This window comes from Pelodiscus sinensis, chromosome 1, assembly GCF_052426305.1.
Source record: "Pelodiscus sinensis isolate ZL-2025 chromosome 1, ASM5242630v1, whole genome shotgun sequence".
In the NCBI taxonomy this organism is placed as follows: Eukaryota; Metazoa; Chordata; order Testudines; family Trionychidae; genus Pelodiscus; species Pelodiscus sinensis.
This window is the reverse complement of record NC_143052.1, coordinates 310,247,758-310,270,349: the sequence shown is the minus strand read 5'-3', so window position 1 is coordinate 310,270,349 and position 22,592 is coordinate 310,247,758. Positions and strand designations below refer to the sequence as shown.

Here is a 22,592-nt window from a genome sequence, read left to right as displayed (position 1 = left end):
TCTCACTGTTGATGCCACTCCTTGTATTGCATCTAAAACCCATATGGTAAGATTCCTGGGGAAGAGACCATGTCTTTTGTGGTTCCCTGTGAAGTGCCTACTACATTTTTTATCACTATATAAAAAGCTACAATTCCTCCTCCACATTGCTGACCTGCTAGCATACTGTCAGAAGGAAATGTAGGAACAAAGAAACCAGGGAGAGTGGAGCTTTGCTGTCACTAGAGTAAGGAAAATAATTTAGCTGCAAATTTCAAGCTTTTCTAATGACAGACTGGATGAGCTAGGAAAAGCTCATTTCTCTCACCAACAGAAGTTGGTCCAATAAAAGATATCACCTCACCTTCCTTGCCTCTGGAAAGGTCCCTACCAACCTGGGTTATGCATTTCATAAATGTTAAGCCTGTTCTGGGTAGACATTTAAAATCCCATTTTAATTGGTTAACCAGTTAAATATTAAGTTTAAACATTAAGCCAGGCTGGAGCACCTCTGCCCGTGTCAGGGCCAGGCCCCCCCACCACAGCAGGCCCTACAGGGCTGGAGGAGCTCCAGACCCCACCGGTTAACCATGCCAGTAAGCCTCACTGGTTAACCATTAATATCCCTAGTTGTGGGATTAATCTAATTTGCATATCTGTTTTCCAAACGGTTCACTGTGTTTTTTCATTCTCTATTCTTCTACAGGTTGCATACATTCAATTGTGAACCAAATATATGAGTATGATAGGGAGATTACATTTTTTAAATCAGGCATATATGTTATATTCAACATCGATTAATAGTGGTCTAGGACTTTACAGATTAATAACGATTAAAAGGACTCTAAAATACTGGTATCAAAAAGGCAGTATTTATAACATGGAACAGAATCTCTTTGACTAGAACGACTTGAAATAATATTTTATGAGCCCCTGACCACTCAAAAACCCTCTTATTTTTTTTCTTTGCCTCATTCTCTTATTGTCCTGTTATGTGGAAAGTACCCAAATAAACCACCACAGTTTGACTGGCAACCCTAATCTAGCATAATGATATAACAAAAATATTAGAGTAACCTGACATTCTGTGTATTGCCTCTTTTTTCTTTTCTTTTGTATTGTGGGAAGGAGGGAAGGGTTAGGGTTCAACTGATACATTCAACTGTAATGGATATATTAAAAAAAAGTAAATTTACCCTCCCCTGCACACATACTGATAATCATTTACCAACCTTTCTTAGTGACCAAATTGCATCTGCAGATATGGGTCACTTCAGACAGCTGTATAGAACTGCGTTTCACAAATCTAACATAATCCTGCAGTAAGTTATTCAACATTCTTACAATATGTCAAAAGGCAAGAACTGAATCAGTGCATACAACTGCACAATAGGTTCCCACATAGAAAAAAATCTCACAAATACATGCATACGCCCACACCCCAGTTTGCATATTATTCTATAAAAATCAACATGAAGAAAGTTAGGAGTATTTCCTCAAGCACTGTAACTTCAGAGACTCATATTTATCTTACCACTAGCTAATGGCATTCATACTATATGTAAAATACTTAATTTAAAAGACCAACATAGAAAGAGATAAAGGTTAAAAGGAGAAGTTTATGGGTCACACACAGTCTTGTACACTCAATACTATGAGAGAAAAAGAAAACACACTTGGCCCCACCATTCAAACCCCTCATGACATTCTAAGACTATGCTTTAAAAAAATTGTTTAATAAATATAAGCAGAAAGTTAGCAAAAGTCCTTCACCTTAGAACTCTCAGACACCTGGTGATTACTCATGTCAGCCAAAGACACTTCAAAGGTTGATGTTCTTGTATTAAAATGATGTGGATCAGCTGAGGTTGTATCACATGATGTAGAAAGAGAGTCCATTTGAATTGTATCCTCAGAGGGGGAAAGAGTCATGATCTGTGAAAAAGAATAATAATAAAAATGAAAAGAACCTGCTGTGAAGCTCCTTTATCACATGCCTTTTTATAATAGCAAGGTAACAGTCCTGCTACCTTGTGCCTTAAGACCAGGCACTACTTTCACTTGTCCTACACTTAAACACTGAATCTACTCCTCCAACAGAATATGACATTTGTAAAATATAACAACTTCATATTCTATCACAAAGCCTCCACACCTGCACACAGGATACCACCTCAGCCTTTACCTTCCCTGTCATTAAATACACAGCTTGCTATCAGATACCATCTCATTACTGACACTACCCATGTCAAGAAGATCCACATACCCTGCTGCTGACATAACATACACAATTCTGTACTGAAATGATGCAGACTGGCACCTCAAGATACACGTGAACCTCTTTCATTGATAACACAAATGGATGGGGTAGGAAGACTCAGACCTAGATTTCCTCATATCACAGTCAGAGATCTTCTAAATCAGTAGTTCCCAACTGCTGGTCTGCAGACCGGTGGTGGGCCGCAGCACATTGCCAGGCCACTCCCCCAGCTGCTAATGAGCTCCACTCGCTGGAGAAGTCCACACCTATGCACAAAAGTTCTCCACCTGGCCACTTCCCCATGCAGCAGCATGGTGAGTGGCATGACAGGTAGGTGCCCCGGGAGTCTGTGTGAGAGTTCAGGTCCAAGCAGCCCGCGTCGTGAAGAACGGAGGGAGGGGGGTGTCTCATGCTTCTTGTGAGCGGGACCAGCCTTGTCTGAACATGTCACAGGCTGCTCCATGAGATTTGGAGCAGCAGCACTATCCATCTCTAGAGCAATGTGCAGAACTGGAAGTCCACCAGTCTTTGCTTCTTAGGGGCCCTTCTAGGCCACTAAGCTGAGTCGCCTCTATGCCTGTGGCTGCTGCTCACACGGGGAGCTGTGAGGAAAGGGGGAGAGGTGATGGCAGTTGTGCCTCCGCCTAGCCTGTGGGGGGAGGGAGGAACGAGCGCACCAGCCCCATCAGTGTGATCCTGGTGAGCTCACACTGTGGCAGCAACAAGCTGCTCTTTCAACTTCCCCTTCCAGTGGGGCCCGGAGCACCCAGCCACTCAGGCCGGTAAATGACAGCACAGGGCCACCGGCTGGGTGGCCGGGTGCACGAGGCAAGGGTGAATATTCATCTTCCAGGCCGGGAAGGCATGCCGCTGTATGGGTGGGGCCAGAGGGCTTGGTGCCAATCACAGGAGAAGAGCAAGGCGGGGGATTCTTGGCGGGAGGGGTTCCTGAGGTGAAGGGAATGAGGTGGGAGGGAGGCGAAGAAGGACGATGGTCTTCATAAACTTGGAGAAGTGGTGGGTTTGTTTGCGTACAGATGCAATGCAAAATAACACATGACCTCTTAAATTTAATTTAAAAAATGAATATGCAAATACACAAATACATTAATTACCATAATGAATATGCAAATGTTTCTATACCAGTCTGCCAAAAGTTTTTGAATGAGTTTGCTGGTCTGCAGTATAAAAAAGGTTGGGAACTATTGTTCTAAATTAATCCATCATTACTCTTCCATCATTCAGTACAGCTACAATTAACACTGTGAATGTACAGGCAGTCCCCGACTTACACGGATCTGACTTATGTCGGATCCGCACTTACGAACGGGACTTTTCTCGCCCCAGAGCTCACGAAAAAGCTCAAGAAAAAGCTCAAGAAAAGCTTCTCCCGGTCTCCCTGGTCTGCTGGACCCCCCCCAGCAGACCAGGGGGACAGGAGCAAAGCCGCCCAGGCGGCGGGGGTCCCGCTGCCTGGGCGGCTTTGCTCCCGGGCAAACGAGCAAAGCCACCCAGGCGGCAGCTTTGCTCGGGTGTCCCTGGTCTGCTGGGGGGGGGGGGGGAGGAGGGGGCGCAGCTAGTGCGCCCCCCCCAGCAGACCAGGCTTTTGTTGCGGGACGCCTTGGGTAGAGCAGCTGGGGTGCTGCCGGGTTGGTCCTGTGGGAACCTACTGGGCAGCGCCCCAGCTGTTCTGTCCCAGGCTCCAGATTCAGCAGCTGTTGAAACTGATCAGGCTGATTCCAGGAAGCTGGGGGCAGAGCAACTCTGCCTCCGGCTTCCCGTAGTCAGCCCCTGGTCAGTTTCAGTGGCAGCAGCTGAATCTGGAGCCAGTTCCGACTTACATACAAATTCAACTTAAGAACAAACCTATAGTCCCTATCTTGTACGTAACCTGGGGACTGCCTGTATATGGAATACATGCAAATCATTCCCAGTGACTATTGCCAGCTCTGGATTCTGGTGGTGGGGGCAGAGTTTAGGTTAGCCCTGTTCTGGCTGGTTTTTCATACATTTGAGTTTTTCTGTACAGTAATTCCTCATTTAACACTATAGATGTGTTTCTGAAAACGTTTGTGCTAAGTGAAAATGTGCTATGAGGGGGTCAATTTTCCCATGAAAAATAATGGAAAAGGTGTGTGTGGGGGGGGGGGGGGTGTTTTATGTGGTGGTAGCAAAGTCAATTTTTTGTTGGTGCTGGGTCGTCAACGTCAACATTAGATATCTAGCAACACAAGATATCTAGCAATACAAGTCGCCACAGTCTGTTAAAAAACAAAGATAAACACATAAGTGAGCGCAGGAGCACTATGGCCACATGTATTCATCCGCTCAAGCGTATTACCACTGTTTTCACCAACTTATACTGCTACGCAAAGTAGTCCGCCACTTGATAATTTTCGTGTTATTTCGGGGACCGTCGTGTTATTCGAAAAACGTTCCCAAAAAAACCCCATGCTATTGCGAAAACATGTTAAGCGGGCACATGTTAAATGAGTAATTACTGTACTTCACCTTCTGGAAGAGCATGAACTACACGAGACAACTTTATCTCTGCATTTACAGAATTTTTTTGCCATTTAGTATATGCATGCATCCCCAAGGATGTTCATTAGCTTGTTTCAGCTTGTACACTTATTTATTTTATATCTGTTTAAATAGAGCTCAATTTTTATTCAGATTGAAACATTCCATAGGTGAATTTTTCAAAATTAGATGCCTCCTGAATTTTATAAACATTATACATCTGAAGGATTTAACACTGGCCATTTAAGCAAAACAAATAGCTTACTGAACAAAGTGCTACTTATCAGATCTGACACTTCCTGTGTTTAGTACTTTCATCAAAATTCTTTTCCATTTTCAACTAAAGGACAAGTGAGCCATTAAAAAGCAATTACATGACATCAGGCATCCCAGATTCCAGTTGACCAGATAGTATTTAGGCAATGAAAACTAAAGATCAATTTATTTAAAAAAAATCTATCTATCCTTAAACAGTAAATTAACTACTTACTAGATCTGAGTGTTCCAAGATTTGGCTTGTTGTTAGGTCCTCCTCCTCTGATGATTCATCCGAGTCCTCATGGTTCATTTTATTTAGGCTGGGTATACTTCCTGAAAGCTGGCTTTCCTCCAGAAGCTGCATATCACATTTGTCCAGACTATCTAGAGAACGTCTGCGCACTCCCCAGTTGAAATTGTCCATACTCTCACCCTGAAATCATATGTAGGCTCAGCCATAGGCTCAGCTTGCTTGCTATACTTTCAATATTACTACTAATTCATTGTAATCTAGCACAAGAATGTTTTTGATATTAACATACATCAGATTTTATATGAACATAATATTGTTAAGCAAGAAAATAACCAGAAACTACTGAAACTTTCTAAGACAGCATTTAGAAATAAGAAAAATAAAGATGGCAATAAAAGTTATATGAATATTCATTATTTTGAAATTTAAGTGTTTTATGCTTCTAATGTATTAAAATTTGTTTTTATAATTCCATGAAAATATAAATAATGAATATTCACATAACTATATATATATATATATATATATATATATATATATATATAACACATATATATATATATACAAAAACACACACACACACACACACACACACACACACATCTCAATGTCAATGAAATGACAGGCTAAATACAAATCTTAAAGCAACTTGAAAAGATTTGTCCTCATAACGTTACTGTAAAACATTAGGGTCAATCATACGTGACATGTTCATAGCAATATTTCAATAGAAAACCACATGTTAAATATTTTAGATTCTCTGTACTACATACATAACCACAATAATGAAATGCAAAGTTAAGGTAGATTTGAATGCAACTCTAATTTAGCATGCACAATGCAATGGCTAAAGCAACACAGCTTTTTAACTTTTATTCTAGACAGTGGTAGGCAAATACCACCCCCCGGGCCAGATCTAGTGGCCTAGAGTTAGTCCCTGATGGGCTATACTATACTATAAACTGCCCAGCTGCAGTTACGGGCGATTGTAGCTCCTGTTGGCTTTAGATCATTGTTCCCAGTCTATGGGAGGTAAGGGAAGCAGTGTTCTGGTCCCTGATGTTTCCAACAGCTCCCATTGGCTGGGAATGACAATCTGCAGCCAATGGAAGCTGCAATCGTCAGTACCTGCAGCTGCACAGGTAAATATAGCTGCAATCTGCCAGGAGTTAACTCAGGCGAGCCACCACCATTTATTGCCCACCCTGTCCTAGGCTTAAAATTGATTTTTCTTAGTAAATTGGATTTTTTTCTCCAGAAGTAGGCTAACTAGGATGGACCGAAATTTAATTCTTAAAAAGGGACACAGTCAACTTAAAAATCAAATTTGTATCTGAATATTTTATTCTTACTTTAGGTTCTGAGACTATATGCAGAGCCATGCAAATCCGTGAATATGTACTTTATATCCACAGGTACCCACATGTGAGGATGTGTATGCAGATAGCTGCAGTGCATTTTTTGCAGATATGGTTGCAGATGAGGATACAAATTTTGTATACAGAATCCTGTAACTTTGCAGTTCTCTGCTTTATATCCAAAGGTATCCACATCTGCACATGTGTATGTGGATATCTGTGGCTCATTTTTGCAGATACAGATGTGGATACACAATTTTGTATTTTTGCGGGGCTATACCTATATACACTTATGAAAACATGAGTTAAAGCACAATACAGCAGCAACAAGACAACAGGTAGCAAACACCACCTAAGACTGTTATAAACGAACACTACTTTTTCCCATTTATTTACTTTGTGCATTTGACAGTGCTTTTCGTGTAGTCCCTTTCAATAACTCCCTTCTCTGGGCAAGTTAAGGCTAGATCTTCGTGGATATTTAAGCATATGCATAATTTTACTCATGTGAGTAGGCCCCCTAAGGTCAAACAGGCTCTATTTAGGGCCAAGTGTTTTCCAATTTGGATCCAGTTGCAGGTTTGGGGTCGTCATAATTTTTCCTTTTGCTAAAAAGACCTTTATAAATACATCAACACAAAAATAAAAAGCTATTAAAGGGGAAATAATCATAAACAGGAAGAAAAATTATATATTACACATGGGCTATGTCTACACTGGCCCCATAAAACGGAATAGTCATGCAAAGCAGGTAAGTCAGAATAGGGAAATCCGCGGGGGATTTAAATATCCCCCGCGGATTTAAATAAACATGTCCGCCGCTTTTTTTCCGGCTTGGGGAAAAGCCGGAAAAAAGTGTCTAGACTGGCGCGATCCTCCGGAATAAAGCCCTTTTCTGGAGGATCTCTTATTCCTACTTTCAAGTAATGGTAATGGTCTGTAGAAGATGTGTGATACACATGGAAATATTTGGAGCCTGACATTCCCATTGGTACATAAGATTCACACTGAAATCAATGTCAGACTGGAGTGTTTAGACAGATTATTATTTTTGCACCACAAAATAATTGTGTTATCACAATTAACAAGATGGATTTGCTGCACACAGAGATTATCAGTCACTTTCTATAAAGTTACTTGTTACAAAAACAGATCATTTCATGTGATAACTGTGTCTCCAGAACAATGGCCAGATACTTAGCATCATTTGATGATGGGAAGGGGGAGGGGAGAACATGCTGTGTGTCCATCCTAAACACTAGCACAACCAAGACTGAAACTGGAATCTCTTTGGTTGTGGAAGCAGTACACACACCTGAGTCTATCCTCAGTCAAGCCACCAGGAAATGTACTAAGCTTGTTTCAGACAACAGCTTCCCTTGAAGTGATTCCGTTAACTTTGCAAAAAAAAAAAAAAAGCAGTGTATAGACACATTCTTGTCCATGTAAATTAGCTGTGTTCTTACAGCAGTGTTTCCCACACAATGAGGAAGGTTTTCAGAAGACGGGAGATCATAGGAGGCATCCAGGGGTCCAAGAGTGAGCCTATGCCATACTTGCTCTGCAATGGTGGCTTGACCCAGCTCCTCCTTTGATGTCATGAGTTGGCACATAGGAATGCAGTGTTATTCATTCAAATATGTCCCAGCTGTGCCTCTGTCATGATGGAGTGTGGCCAGGCCAAACCAGAGAGATTCTGTGATACCATGCATGAAGAGACAACAACAGGAATGGGGAGCCAGGCCCAATCCCCTGGGACAAGAACTCCTACTGTAGCATGAATGAGGTTTTCTTGCTCTCCAAACAGTATTTTCTATGATCTCTTAATAGTTTTCAGTCTCACTTCAACTTTCTGAAGAAAGTTAAAGTTTAAAGCTTAGGCCCCAACTCTGCAAATGACATATGCACATCCTTGACTTTACACGCATTAGTCCCATTGACTTCAATGGAACTACTCATAAGTAAATGTAAGCACATGTATGTTTTCAGGATCAGAGCCATATACAGTCAGCAAAATTATGAGGAATATGGGCTATTTAAAAATTTCTATAAAGGGGTAACCAGTTTTCATAGCATGCTAAGAAGCCCCCAAAAGCTGAATGACTTTAAACTCAATTTTTCTAGAGTGCTAACAATATTTCTAGGGCAAAGCAGCAGAAGAAACACCATATATATATATATATATATATATATATATATATATATATATATATATACACACACACATACATACACACACACACACAAACTGAAAGAGAAACAAACTACGATGTTATTCTATAATACAAATCATAACACTGCATAACATCTACTTTTGAATCACATTTGAATTCAAATAGCAGTATCTTACCTGAAGTTCCTGGAAAGCAGATATAATAGATAGAAAAACAAATAAAAATCTATTTAAAATTTCTGTATTGAAGATACTATATATTTAAACATTTGTCCTACAGAAATACATAATGCTATCAGAAATATTTTAGCTCTGTAATGCTACCTTTAAGTAAAAATATTAAAAAATACTATGTTATTGGTTTTAAAATTTTTATTAAATGCCAAATAATCATATCCTGTGTTCTGTGGATAATGTACCCAGCAGTGACCTGTTCATAATATAATCTTTCCAAAATAGCTGTCTCCATTTGTGGTAGTCTGAGCTTTCCAACGCTTTTTTATTCAAGTTTATGAACACCAAATTTAGACTTGGTGTAAGTGAGCACAGTTCAAATAAAGTCATTCACCTCTTACGCAAGGCCTGAATTTGGCTCTTTATCTGTATTTGTTTAAATCATTAAAATGCATAATGATGTGAGGGTTTAATTACAGAAAACATATTATCGGGTTGCCTGGTAATATTGCTATAGTTAAAAATAACTATATTTTTCCATTATACTTTCCTCTTTTCAGGTGTTCAAAGTTGAAAGTAATAACTCCAAGCTTGCTTAAATCTTGGTATGCAAGTTTCAGATGCAAAGCTCTTTATCAAATAGTGAAGGGTTCCTTTAACATCTGTATTTTTAGTTTTATTTTATGTTAAAGTAAAGATGTTGAATACTTGATCCACAAGTACTATACAACTGTTTTGGGTTTTGTTAGTTTAGGAGCAAGCTTTATCAGTGACTGGGATGGTCAAAATGCATATGGAAAAACATAGTAGAATCCTTTCTAGATCAACTAGACACACTACGTTTTCTCCTCCTTTTGTGCCTGACTCTGCAATTGCTACATGTTTGGTATGATCATTGGTTTAACGGAAGCTGCTCAAGTGGTTCCAGGAATGATATGGCCTTGACTCAATAACACAGACTAATCTCTTCTAGCAAGTTGAGAATTTAATAAATAATAAACTTAATAATATAATGATCATGATGAACTGTAAGATGTCTGCCAAAACTTAACAATGTATAACCTTCTGAGTTTATGTTATATCCATTCCCCTCACCTTAGTCTCTGCATATGGATTAATTTAGCCCTCAATCGTAAAGTTAGGTGCATATTTAAATCTTTGTAGGTTCAGAGTTTAAGAGTGTAAACTTTTGAGGGCGGGGACTTCACAGCACCTAGCACAATAATATATCAACCTGGTTCTAGGACTGCAAACATTACTTTAACAGTGCTACTAACAGCACAAATAACAATTTCCTAATTATTTGCTGATTTGTCTATATTTCTAATCTTTGCTCTCTGAGGGTATGTCTAGACTACATGGCTCTGTCGCCAGAGCCATGTAGATTAGTTTACTAGACATACCCAAATGAAGTGGCAATTTAAATAATCGCCACTTAATTTAAATTAAAATGGCTGCCGCGCTGAGCCGATCAGCTGTTTGTCAGCTCAGCACGCTAGTCTGGATGCTCCCCGGTCGACATCAAAGGCATTTGTCGACCGCCCTGGTAAACCTCATCCCACGAGGCATAATGGGGCGGTCGACAAATGCCTTTGATGTCGACCGTGGAGCGTCCAGACAAACAGCTGATCAGCTCAGCGCGGCAGCCATTTTAATTTAAATGAAGCAGCGATTATTTAAATCACTGCTTCATTTGGGTATGTCTAGTAAACTAATCTAAATGGCTCTGGCGACAGAGCCATGTAGTCTAGACATACCCTGACTGAATACTGAAGATTTTTTCTCCATCTGATTTTAACAGCTGAAGGTAAAGAAGAAGCAATTCTGAAATCTCAGTGTGTAGGTGGAATCCTGCTTTCATGATTCTTATGTTAATATTTCATCTGATAATTGGCAAATGATAATAAAATTATCATTGCAATACAATATTGTGAATGTATATTTAAAGATGTGTTGTAATGACTGCAGTCAGTGGGGTTTTTTTTTACAAAGTTATTAGGCATACATATTTTTGTCTTTTTTCATTATCTTCAACAGTTTTTAATTCTATTGTAATAACCACAGACTAATATTAATCTTGTAAATCTAGTCAGAACCCATTTAATTTTTTTCCTGAAAAATATTTAGTCTTGAATACACCTAGCAGATTATTTTACTTTCCCACCCAATGGGAACTAAATTAATGTTTGTCTCTTTCTGCCTTCCAAAGATCAGCATGGTTGGATTGTTAAATTATTGATTAATGATGCTAGGGTTTCATTTCCGATAGTTCAAGATAGTGCTGCTCTTATCTGTCAGATATCTACATCCAGTGACAAATTTATTGGTTTCCTTCAAGATGTCAAAGACAGAAGTGCCATATTATATGAGTGACTCTTTCCTCCATTATTCTATCTAATGAGATCTGAAACTGAAATAGCCATTTTCTCTAAAATATGGTTATTCAGGAAAGTGCCTGTCTTGAATGACAACTATAAGGACGAGTGAAGTCTGGCAGAGAGAATGACCCTATAATTTCAAGAACTGTGATGAAAAGTGTTATTGGAAAAAATACCTTCTGCATGGAGAACAGGAGAGATAATGGAAGAATTGACTGGGGACTGGATTTTTTATTTTAAAAAGTTGTAAATGAATTTTGTGTTTATAAAAATGAAAGATAACATGATTGCCTTTCCACATTATAGGATGGCATTGTGAAAGTTTCCTCATATTGCTCTGCCAATACATCTGAACCCTTGCCTTCTACCATCTTTTCATTTCCAGTTATGGGCCACTTTTGAACAGAGTCTATCAACCACATTAAAATGGGAGGAAGAGAGGGGAGAGTTGTGTAGAGGTGCAGTACAAATTTAGGCTTGGCTGGCCACCCCAAAAAGGCGCTATGACTCTGTGCACAAGGTCATAACATTCAGTCTGGGGAGACAGGCCCAGCCCTATGGACAGGAAATACCACTGTGAGAGGGGTGCGTTTATTCTCCAACCGTCCCCCTACATATCCGGCTGGGGAAAATGTATGTTTCTCTGGTTTTGCCCCCTTAGTTTCATGAATTCTGTGAGTCCTGCTGTACACATTAATCCATGCTAAAGCTACTTCTGCTCCATTGCTTCATTTTCTCTCCCATCTCTTGATTAAAAAAATAATCACAGGCATTATGACACCTGAGTTCACTGTGGAGAGGGACGACTGTTTATTGTAATACAGCCTGAAATATGCCAGCAAGGGCACTTGGGAACTCTGCTGTATACAGTTGTGTCTCAAAGCTAAAAGTGACATCTCTGAAAATAAATGCAGAATATGGGTCTCTACTCTGGTAGCAAGATGTGCTACCAGCTGAATTATCAGGCCAGCCTAAGATCTGCATTTCAAATACTTGGAAATAGCTAAATTTTTAAATGGTTGCAACACTGTTATACATGGACAATATTGGGTATAAATTTCTTGTCCCTTCCAATTCAAGTGGAAAGGATTATTCACATTTGGAACAGGTTTGCTTAAGAGTTAAATGGTTAAAAAAAACCCTAATAATAAAGAACAGAACAATCTTATCCCTTCACTGTATGATTTATAATTGATTGAAGATCCCCCGAAGCATTTGCAACTTGAGGTGGACTGATAGGCTTTACCTGCCAAGTCCTGATTTCTAGCCTCCAGGTTCTGTTTTGCTCCTCCAAGAGTGATGAAATCATTGACATCTAAGGCAGAGCAGAAGCTGTATCTTTTGTAAGCGCTCCAGTGTTAGTGATTTCATGAACTATTGCAGGAGTAACAGAACCCTGAGGGCTTGCATTCAGGTTTTGGCAGGTTATTGATGAAAAAAATGATTTTAACCTTTTTTTTTGTTTTATAATGTAATTTCTTAAAAGCTGCAGGTATATTTTGTTAACGATTTGGGATCTTCAATAACACATGTTTCAAAGCTTTTAATTTCACCTTAAAGTTACAGAAACCTAACATATGTGTTGTCACTGGAACTGCAGCTTTGCCTGCCAGTAGTAATACTGCAGTATGTATTAAAGTGCGTTCAGGCAGGAAAGATGTAGTAGCTTGCCAATGTTATGCTACTGTCACGACACTGTGAACATTATAAATAAGTTAACAGTCATACAGTTATATTTTTATGTTATAAAGAGTGAGTTACTTATTAGAAGTGTTAAACTGTGGTTTAGTCAGAGATAAAATGTAAGCAAAACCATTTCATAAAGAATATACTGTACCTCCCCATCTTCCAGTTCAACATCTAGAAAATCGAAGTCTCTAAAGACTCTGAACTGTTGTTCACTGTTGGAATCATCCATGTTCTCTTGTTCCCTTGCTCCGTCTTCTGAAGACACCAAGCTTGTCTGGTGCTCAATAAGATCCAAATCACCACATGAAGAAAAAATAACCTACAATTCAAAAGATTTCTCTTTTAAGAAACTTTTCCCTCTGGTTGCTTGTTAGTAAAAGCTGAATTAGTTATTCAGAGACTGTATTTCCAGTACACACCTAATTCCTTTAGCTGGTATTTTTAGAACACCCTCTTTGATTATTTATGTTGGACAGGTGCCTTCAGATTAAATCTTGTACAAAGACACAACTTCATGCTGCAGGAACATGTCCAAGAATGTAACAGCTACCTCCTAATGGCTTCAGAGTGATGCTGCCTAAATGTTTATATACATTTATGGGAATGAAATTCAAACAGCCCACTGCAGAAAGGATTGTCTAGGAGATGAGTTAACACTTTCACCAGAAAGCCTCTAGTTAAACATGCTTAAGCATGTGGAGAGATTAGGAAAAACACAGACTAAAGTTGTGCAGCAGTGTTTCCTTTCCCACTGCACAATAACCATATCTGCAGTTTCGATGAGAACAATTCATTGTGTGGGTTCCTGTTTTGTTCAAACTGAGAACATGTCCACAAGATAATCATAAGAATGACATAGCACTTAAGAGTTTTATATTGCCTTAAAAATGCTTAAGCATTATTTTAAAGAAAATAAATACAAATCTTTACCTTTTAAATTTAAAAAAAAACATCTTGACCAGCCAACAAAATTGGAATTGTCCATTATAGATTCCACTGCATAAGACTATAATATCCTTAAAAGTAATGTTAGAATCATTATTTCATGGGGAATGATCAGGGTGCTAACCTTCACTGTTTTTTCTGTAATTGAATCTAGGGTTTCTGAAAGAAGCTAGTTTGACAGTCCTGGAGACTGAAATGTTCCATACATAGAATAGGTAACACTTGACCGTGGCAGTGCCAGCATCTTAACAACCCTCCACTGAACTGCTTCATAACCTGTGCTGGAGCAACAGCCTCTAAAAGTGAGAGAACCGATCACTTTCCATGTTCAATCACTGACCTTTGGGCTGAGAAACACAACATGTGCCAGACTGTTTTAACTATAGTGATGATTTTGTAACACAGAATAAATCAAAACAGCTCTGAAATTCAGGGAGATTAAATTCTTGATATTTAAAATTAAAACAATAAAAGATGGAACAGTCAATGCAGCAGGACTTACGGAAGGGTTTTTGCTCAGCCCCACATCTTGACCACATAGAGTAAGGACGTGTACCAGCTTTTCCTTTGTCCTTTTCTAGAAAAAACATTTTTAGTTTTAGCATCATTTTGTATCCATTCTGCTGGAAACTAGAGGAATAAGTTACTAAGAAAAACTATGATCAGAGACTCAGTGGTTTGATATCTAAGGAATTATTTTAGAACAACTATACATACAGGGATATAGATATAAGCAACAGCTAATATTTTTTCAGTATTTAAAAAAATTGAAACCTGGTCTACTCATTCCATTTGTCTCTAAAGTAGCAAAGCACTATAGCAATGTATAACTTCAATAGGACTACTCACAATCTTGAAATTAAGCATATGCACAAATTTTTACAGGGGTGTAGACCCATCTTCCCAAATTGCCAATATGCTTTAAAACATCGATACATAAATAAATATATTCTGCACGTATTTACTTTAGCTCACAGCTAACCAAAATCAATAGTGCAATACAATGTCACATTCAGGAACAATGCTGCAGATATATTTTAATTAATAAGGGGCTCCATTCCAGGAACTTAGTGGGAATTCTACCTGAGAAAACTGAGGCCTCTTCCAGCTCACAGGAACGAGGACATTGGAATTAGAACCTGAGGAAGTTGAGGAAGTGCTGCGAGTGACAGCCATTGCCCTGGGTTTACCATCTCGGCCACCAGAAACCTGTAGCTCATCATATCGTCTCCCAATAACTGGAGTCTGAAATAACACAGAGAATAAAGCTGCATTATGTCAGATAATGTTAATGAGTAGAGCCCTGCCCAGATACAAATTTCCATCCATGGATGTGGAGGTCTATGGATAGAAATTGGCATCTGCTGATCCACAGGGCTCTACTCCTAGGAGATACAGTGATCAAAGGAGAGGAATGTCGTGTTTCCATTGCTAGGAGCCAGTGCCCTGAGCTGACAGCTCCTCCTAGTTTATTATCATTTGTATTTAAATTAATAAAATGAACAGCTATGTTATAGAGAAGTGAAATGTCACACACCCCCACCCTATATATATTAGACTTTTTTCTCAGATCCCTACAATTTTTTCTCTTGGATGCCCATATTTTAAGAAATAAGTTGAAGCAAAAACCAAAATGAGAGGTTGCTCTCTCAGTGCAGTAACTAGTTCTTTGAGCTAGTGTGTCCCTACTGGTGCCTGTAATGGGGTGTATCAACCCTGCACTGGGCCTGAAATGGTTAATCTGGTTCAGCTGGCTAAGGAGGCCCCACCCACTTAGCCCTGCTGGGCATGCTCCAACTGGAGGCTGGCTATAAAGGCCTCTGAAGTTGCTCAGTCAGGGCTGACTGCCACAGGGGAAGTAGGTGCTGCAGGAGCCCCAGGGGAGGAAGCACAGCTGGTCCAAACACCAGTAGTCAGGCCAGAGGAACTGCAGGAGAAGCTGCCAGACTGGAGTGAGAAGATGGAGAAGACTTCCTACAGAATATGAGTGAGAAGTAGCCCAGGGTTGAGAATTGCTCCCTGAGAGCTCAGCATGTTGCAGTGAGAGTCCCCGATGAGCTAGCAGTGAACCGCTCCATTGCTCTTAGGGCCGTAGGTTTGGACCTGATGGAGAGGGAGAGCCTGGGACCCCCTACTCCCCTTTTCAGATATCGCCTCCTATCCAGGGGAGCCTTGTCTATTGCATATTGATTCTGGGGCCACGGGGCCATACTACCCTGAACACAAGGGGATTGCATATTGACCCTGTGGCCGCTGGACCATACTACCAGGGACACCAGAGGGAACATTTAGACTCTGTAGCCACTAGGATGTACTGCCCTGAACGCAAGTTGCAGTGCATAAACTCTGTGGTTGATAGGCCTCCCTATCCCAAATGGTTGTCTGAAGGGCCACAGCAAACTTGTCGCTGCCCTCTCGGGTGGGTGGACAAGACACCTCTTGACAGACACTCCAGGTGTGTGTGCAGCCTATATGTCTTTAGCAGTATCTGTTCAACCATACATTCATCGTTGACATCCTTATACTCTGCACTAATACTGTATCAGGGTGTGCAGACAAACCACCCTCTGTTCTTCTCCTCTGCCAAGTATTAGATGGAAGCTATTAATGGAACCCCTATAGGGGCATACATCTGGTTACTGCACAACATGAGTAACTTCTCTTTCTTCTTTGAGTAGTGTCCCTAGTGGTGCTGCTCCATTTCAGGTGACTCCCAAGCAGTATCCCATCAGGAAGAGGGAACATCCAAATCAAATCCATTACTGAGGAAAGAACTGCATTGCCTACTGCTGCTTCAGATCTAGAGGCACTAACTAAAACTTCAGGATTGCCAGGGGAGGGGGCCTGGCATGGCAGCAGCAGTTGGATCCCCCTGCACACTCTGCAGTGGCAGGAGCCACAGGGAAGTGCAGCAAATGCACTTCCTAGTGTGTTTCGCTTCCCTGTAGCTTCTGACACCATAGGGAGTGCAGGAGGAAGGGTATTCACTATGCCTCTTTAGTAATCCTCAAAGCCACATCCTTGGTGGACAGGGTGCCATGGTGGTGGGAAAAGGCAGGGCTTAGGGATGGCCCACAGAAGCCAGAGAATGCTCAGACTGGGATGCAGCAGTAGACTAGCATTCTGGGAAAGAAGTGAAGAAGTGTTTGAGAGATGTATGGGTGGACAGAGAGCTAAATGCAACAGGTAAGGAAACCTTGTCTCAACTATGTTGGGGCTGTCGGAATGACTCTGATGCCATCCTATACGATTTTATTCACCACTCTGAGAATCAAAAGTAAACGGGGAAAACCATAAAACAGCATCCTTGTCACAAGGGAGTAGGATTGTGTTCTCCTGGGAATAGCTACCTAACCCTTCCCTTGAACAAAATACATGACATTTTTAATTCACAGCTGCTGCAAAATGGGCCACTTCCGGTAATCCTCCAATCTGAAAAAGCCGACCAGGACCTGGGGATTCAGCTCCCATTTGTAGTCTTGGGAAAAATACCTGCTGAGAGCATCAGACACAACATTTTGTCTGACTGGAAAGGTACAGTGTGAGATTCCTATGTGATGTTATATGCACCAGTTTCACAGCCTTATCGTTTCAACACAGAGGGCAGGGGTATCTTGCTCCTCCATGATGGCTAATATAGAACACACAGGCCACATTGTCCATAACGGGTTTGTGCCTCATGAGAGGCAGAAAATGAAGACCTACATTTCTGACTGCTGTGAGCTCCAGCAGGTTGATATCGAGGGAAGTTTCCTGGGGTAATCATTTGCTCTGTACTAAGAGAGCATCCACGGTTTTGGTTACTGTTTGTGTTCCTGGAAGAAAAGGAACTCCTACCCCTACATTGCAATGAATCTTGCGAAAAAAGGGGGATTTGTGCAAAAAGGAACCGATCACACTGCTTGTTTTTGTGCAAAAACTTCTAGCACAAAAATGGAACGAAAGAAAGTATGCAAATGAAGCACAAGAAAATGCTAATCCATGCTACATTTGCATAGGTTCTTGCCACAAAACTCATAGTATAGCCATAGCCTGAGAGTATCAATCTCTTGGTAGACTGTCAAAAGCAGGGCAGACACCCCAAACTGGTGGTATATTTTAGAATTATATTTGACTAAGCCAGGAAAAAATGTCTACTCCTTGACTGTTGTAACAGTCTAACCTTGGAGTCATAGACACTGCCTGTGGACTCTCCAGTCTATTTTACCGCTCAAGCAAGCAGAACTTAGTGTTACAGAGTCACTTTCACAAGCAATCATGAAATATTCAGGTTGCTCCTAGTCCCAAGAGGCCAGTCACTCTGGCCAATGTGGTCGAGAAGGAAATAAGGGCATTTTGTCCACACAGCCTAATACAGCCTTGATGTGAGGTGAAAGGATACTAATGGTGCATATGTAGGCTGGACTGATGCTCCTAATGAAAATCTCCAATCAAAGTTGTGTGAGACATTCATGGACCTGAAGTGAAGCAAACAAGGGGGACTATTCAAAGATGACCATATAGGTCCTTAAGTTTAATTTTGGATCTAAAACAATGTTTTTAAGATGATGTTTTGTCTTTAAATTTTCCCTGCTTCTCAATTCTTCAACTTTCATAAAGAGCCAAGATGGAAAATAAGGTTTAAAAGATTTTCCTTGTGATATATGTAGTACCTCAGAAATATCAAAATGAAATTCCAATGTTTTCCCTGGGAGTTCCTTTGAAGCATTGTTCCACACTCGATGTATTTCCATTTTTGAAAGATCACTGTGTTGGTAGGAAGGTAAAACCAGGCTGGCAGAGCGAGAAACTACCAACTTCAAGATGTTCAAGGCTTCTCTCCAGTGAATGCTCTAAAATTAGATATTGTTTTTGTAAAAAAAAAATTGAAACAAGAATTTACATCAGTTAACAACAATACATTTACAGCCATATTATTAACCATAAATCTTAACAAATACTATAAGGGATAACCATACATTAAATATTGAAATCATTCATATATTTTGGAATTAAGTACAAAATTGAGTTCTAGAAATAGTGCTAGTAGAATAAAGGGTTTTTAAAAAGGAATGGACATTTGTATAAACAACATCTGCAGTTAAACAAGAAGGATAAAATTACAAGAACTATAATTAACTCTCATACCTCCGAATATGAATTGATTACCATCTACATCAGGAGATTTCTGACATGGTATCATGGCACACTTTTGCATTTACTTGCAACTAGATATGCTATTATTTATTATTAATTAGGCACAAACAAGGTGCCTACACTACACAATGCAAAATGAGAACTCCTTGACCTGAAGTATTTTAATCTAATTAAATAATTTATAATTGTTTTCTGAAAGTTTTACATCTTAGTTTGGCACACATGGCATTGGCTATAGCAGAGACAGAAGGAGAAGACTGGACTAAGATATTGCATGTCAGTGTGGGTAATGCCTAAATCCCTATCTGAGTTTAATATGTCACAGTAACTACTGTTCAATTCACACTTCAATATAAGGAAGATGCAATATTTACCTGCACATATTTTTCAATTGTCTTTAACACTTCCATGTTAAACTGTTTCACAGGAATACCTGACAAGTCCATATAACTAAGAAGACTGTAGATCATCTGCAAGAGGGACTGTTGCATGCTGGGAAGACCCTTTTCTAGTAGCTATGAAAAACAAGTGAAAATAACTGGATTTTGAAAGGTTATTTCTCAGAGAAAGTAGCACCAACATCAGTCACATACAGATATTTCCCTAGGGCTGTGTCCAGACTCAGGGTTTTTTTTCGGGAAAAGTAGCCTTTTTCCGAAAAAACTTCACCTGCGTCTAGACTGCAGCCGCGTTCTTTCGAAATTAAATCGAAAGAACGCGGCTTTTCTTTCGACGGCGGTAAACCTCATTTCACGAGGAAGAACGCCTTCTTTCGAAAGTGCTTCTTTCGAAAGAAGGCGTTCTTGAATGTAAATAGGGCTTCTTCAAAAGAGAGCATCCAGACTCACTGGGTGCTTTCTTTCGAAAAAGCGGCTTGCTCTTTCGAAAGTTCCGCGTGCAGTCTAGACGCTCTCTTTCGAAAGAGGCTCTTTCGAAAATATCTTTCAAAAGAGCCTCTTTCGAAAGAGGCTTGCAGTCTAGACATAGCCTAGTTGAAAAACAGTAATTTTACAAAAGCGGCGAGGAGTCCTGTGGCATCTTATAGACTAACTGAAGTGTTGGAGCTTCAGTGTTGGAGCAAAGGCCCACAAAAGCTTATGCTCCAACACTTCAGTTAGTCTATAAGGTGCCACAGGACTCCTCGCCGGTTTTGCAGATTCAAACTAACACGGCTACCCCTCTGATACTTGACACAATAATTTTACAACAACTTGTTACAATTATTAGTGATGATGCTACCAACAAGACAAACTACGCAAAGTAAGTTATGGAGCCTAGTGTCAATTAATTATGTTCTTATAATGAAACAAAGTTTCTTGTCTTCCAGTACTCCTATTCTAAGCTATCCAGAAAGCCCATTCAAGGACATAATAAGCTGGCAGCTGAAATTCAGAATTTAATTGAAACATTCAATATAAAATAGCCAAATAATGTTTTTCCCTCCCGTGGATGGAAGTCTGAGGAAAAGGCTGAGGTGATACAGGCAGAAAGAATTAGACCACTGTTATTCAGACAGCAAATTATATTTACCCAATAAATTTTACTACCAATGCTCTCCAGCGATAACTTCCATGGAAACACATATTTGCTAGACAGGAAGATGGAATGCCTAGTCTGTTTCATGGTAGAAATTAACATAGAGATGTGTCAAAACTAAAACCCTAGCTTTAAATATCCCCAAACTTTGGAATGTTTGGATCTGGATTCAGAAGTAAATGATATTGATTTTGCAAGCAGGATTATGCTTAACCTTGCATATGTGAGGGGTTACACTGACTTCAAAGATTAGAGCCCAAAGGATTTGTGTGTCACATGAATAAGAAATTTCTTATCAGATAATTTTCTATTAGTGGTTTCTCTCCTCATTTGTTCCTAACACATAATTCCTCCCACATGTGGAATTTGGAGATGGTTTAATGTAGTTAGAGGCTCTAGGACTAAGCCCCACTTTTCAGCTCAGGCTACCAGAAGAGTTCTCACAAAGTTCTGAAAATACTGCAGCAGGGTCATATACTGATGCTATCCAATGTTGAAGGCAACAAAGGTGCAGGTGGGTGTGGCACAAAACATAGGTTGTTGCTGCCATGTGGTCCAGAAGTTGCAGAGAGGTAAATATTGGTAGAGTGGTGTTATGTCTAGACTACAATTATCTATCATAAAAAGGTACGGAATTTGTGTACCTTTTTCTGACAGTTTTTTCAGAAGAGGCTTTTCCGAAGTTTGGCCCATCTACACTGGGCCAAATTTCAGAAAAGCTTCCTCTTTCAGAAGAGCCCTTCTTTCCCATGGAAGGAGGAAGACAGGACTTCTGAAAGAGCACAGTTGCTCTTCTGCAAAAAAAAAAGCGGAGGAGCAGAGGCATCCCCTAGATGCGGCAGAGTTTTTCTGGGCTACCTCTGGTATCCCGTAAAAACCCTGTAGTGTGGGCAGAGCCTGGGGCTCATGAACTGTCGCAACTATGTCCTGTATGGATTGGAATCTTTGCATAGGGTAAGTAGGCATGGGCAGTAATGGAGTCTAGTTGGGTGCCTATAAAGTCCAGAGTCTGCACTGGATGAAACGTGGACTTTTGCTTGTTGATAATGAAGCCAAGCAATTCAAATAGATTCCTGGTCGTACCTATCATGTCTCGTGTTTCTGTGTAGGATGAGCCTTGTATGAGGCAATCATCGAGGTATGGGAAGATCATAATGCCCTGTTGACATATATATACTGCGACTACTGCACGTGTCTTTGAAAACACTCTGGAAGCAGATGAAAGGCCAAAGGGCAGAAAGCAATATTAGAAGTGTTCTGACACTATCATGAAATGAAGGATTTGTCTGTGGGCTAGATGAATGGTCACATGAAAATACACATTTTGCAGATCGAGGGCTGCAAACCAGTCTTCTTTGTCCAGCGCTGGGATTATAGATGCCAGGGTAACCATTTTGAACCACTGCTTAAGTATTTGTTGAGCTTGTGAAGATCGCGGATAGGTCTCCAGCCTCCCATTCTTTTCTCTGTGAGAAAATAATTAAGAGTAGAAGCCTTCAATGGTGAGGAAGCGGTGCACTTCTTGTCTTAGTAGCTCCTCGTGAGAGAGGACGGGGAAGGTGAGGAGGTTGGGGGAAGAGAGGTAAATGGGATGGTGTACCCAGATGTTACGATCTTGAGGACCCAACAGTCCAAGCTGATGGCAACCCTTTGGTGATAAAATGGGCGTAAGCGGTGGTGCAAAATGGGGACATGTTCATAGCATGGACATGTAGAGGAGAGGTCGAGCATACCCTCAACCAATGTCTCAGATTTGTTCCTTACTGGTATGTTGGTAAGAGGAGCGATTGTTTTGTGGCCGATTACTCTAGGCTTATAGTCTAGACTGAGACCAGTCAATGCCTCTATGCTGGTTCTGAAAGTACGAGAAGTCGTGGAGTCATTGGTAGGGCATGTAATTTCTGTGGCGGTAAGGTGGTGTGTACATACC

At 40.3% G+C, this 22,592-nt stretch overlaps 1 protein-coding gene across 15 annotated transcripts in view; it reads right to left on the bottom strand.

Annotated features, from left to right (window-relative positions):
* FRY (FRY microtubule binding protein) overlaps positions 1 to 22,592 on the bottom strand; it is a 349,943-nt gene that overhangs the window by 36,356 nt on the left and 290,995 nt on the right. For all 15 annotated transcript variants that reach the window (XR_016348538.1, XM_089775547.1, XM_089775550.1 and 12 more), the window contains 7 exons: positions 19,501 to 19,641; positions 18,643 to 18,822; positions 15,074 to 15,235; positions 14,493 to 14,567; positions 13,194 to 13,364; positions 5,253 to 5,453; positions 1,753 to 1,914 (listed from right to left, as the gene is read on the bottom strand). Coding sequence is in view for 14 of the 15 variants with exons in the window: in XM_089775547.1 (XP_089631673.1) it covers positions 1,753 to 1,914; positions 5,253 to 5,453; positions 13,194 to 13,364; positions 14,493 to 14,567; positions 15,074 to 15,235; positions 18,643 to 18,822; positions 19,501 to 19,641 (1,092 nt within the window). In the remaining variant the exon portion in view is untranslated. The remainder of the gene's footprint in view (positions 1 to 1,752; positions 1,915 to 5,252; positions 5,454 to 13,193; positions 13,365 to 14,492; positions 14,568 to 15,073; positions 15,236 to 18,642; positions 18,823 to 19,500; positions 19,642 to 22,592) is intronic.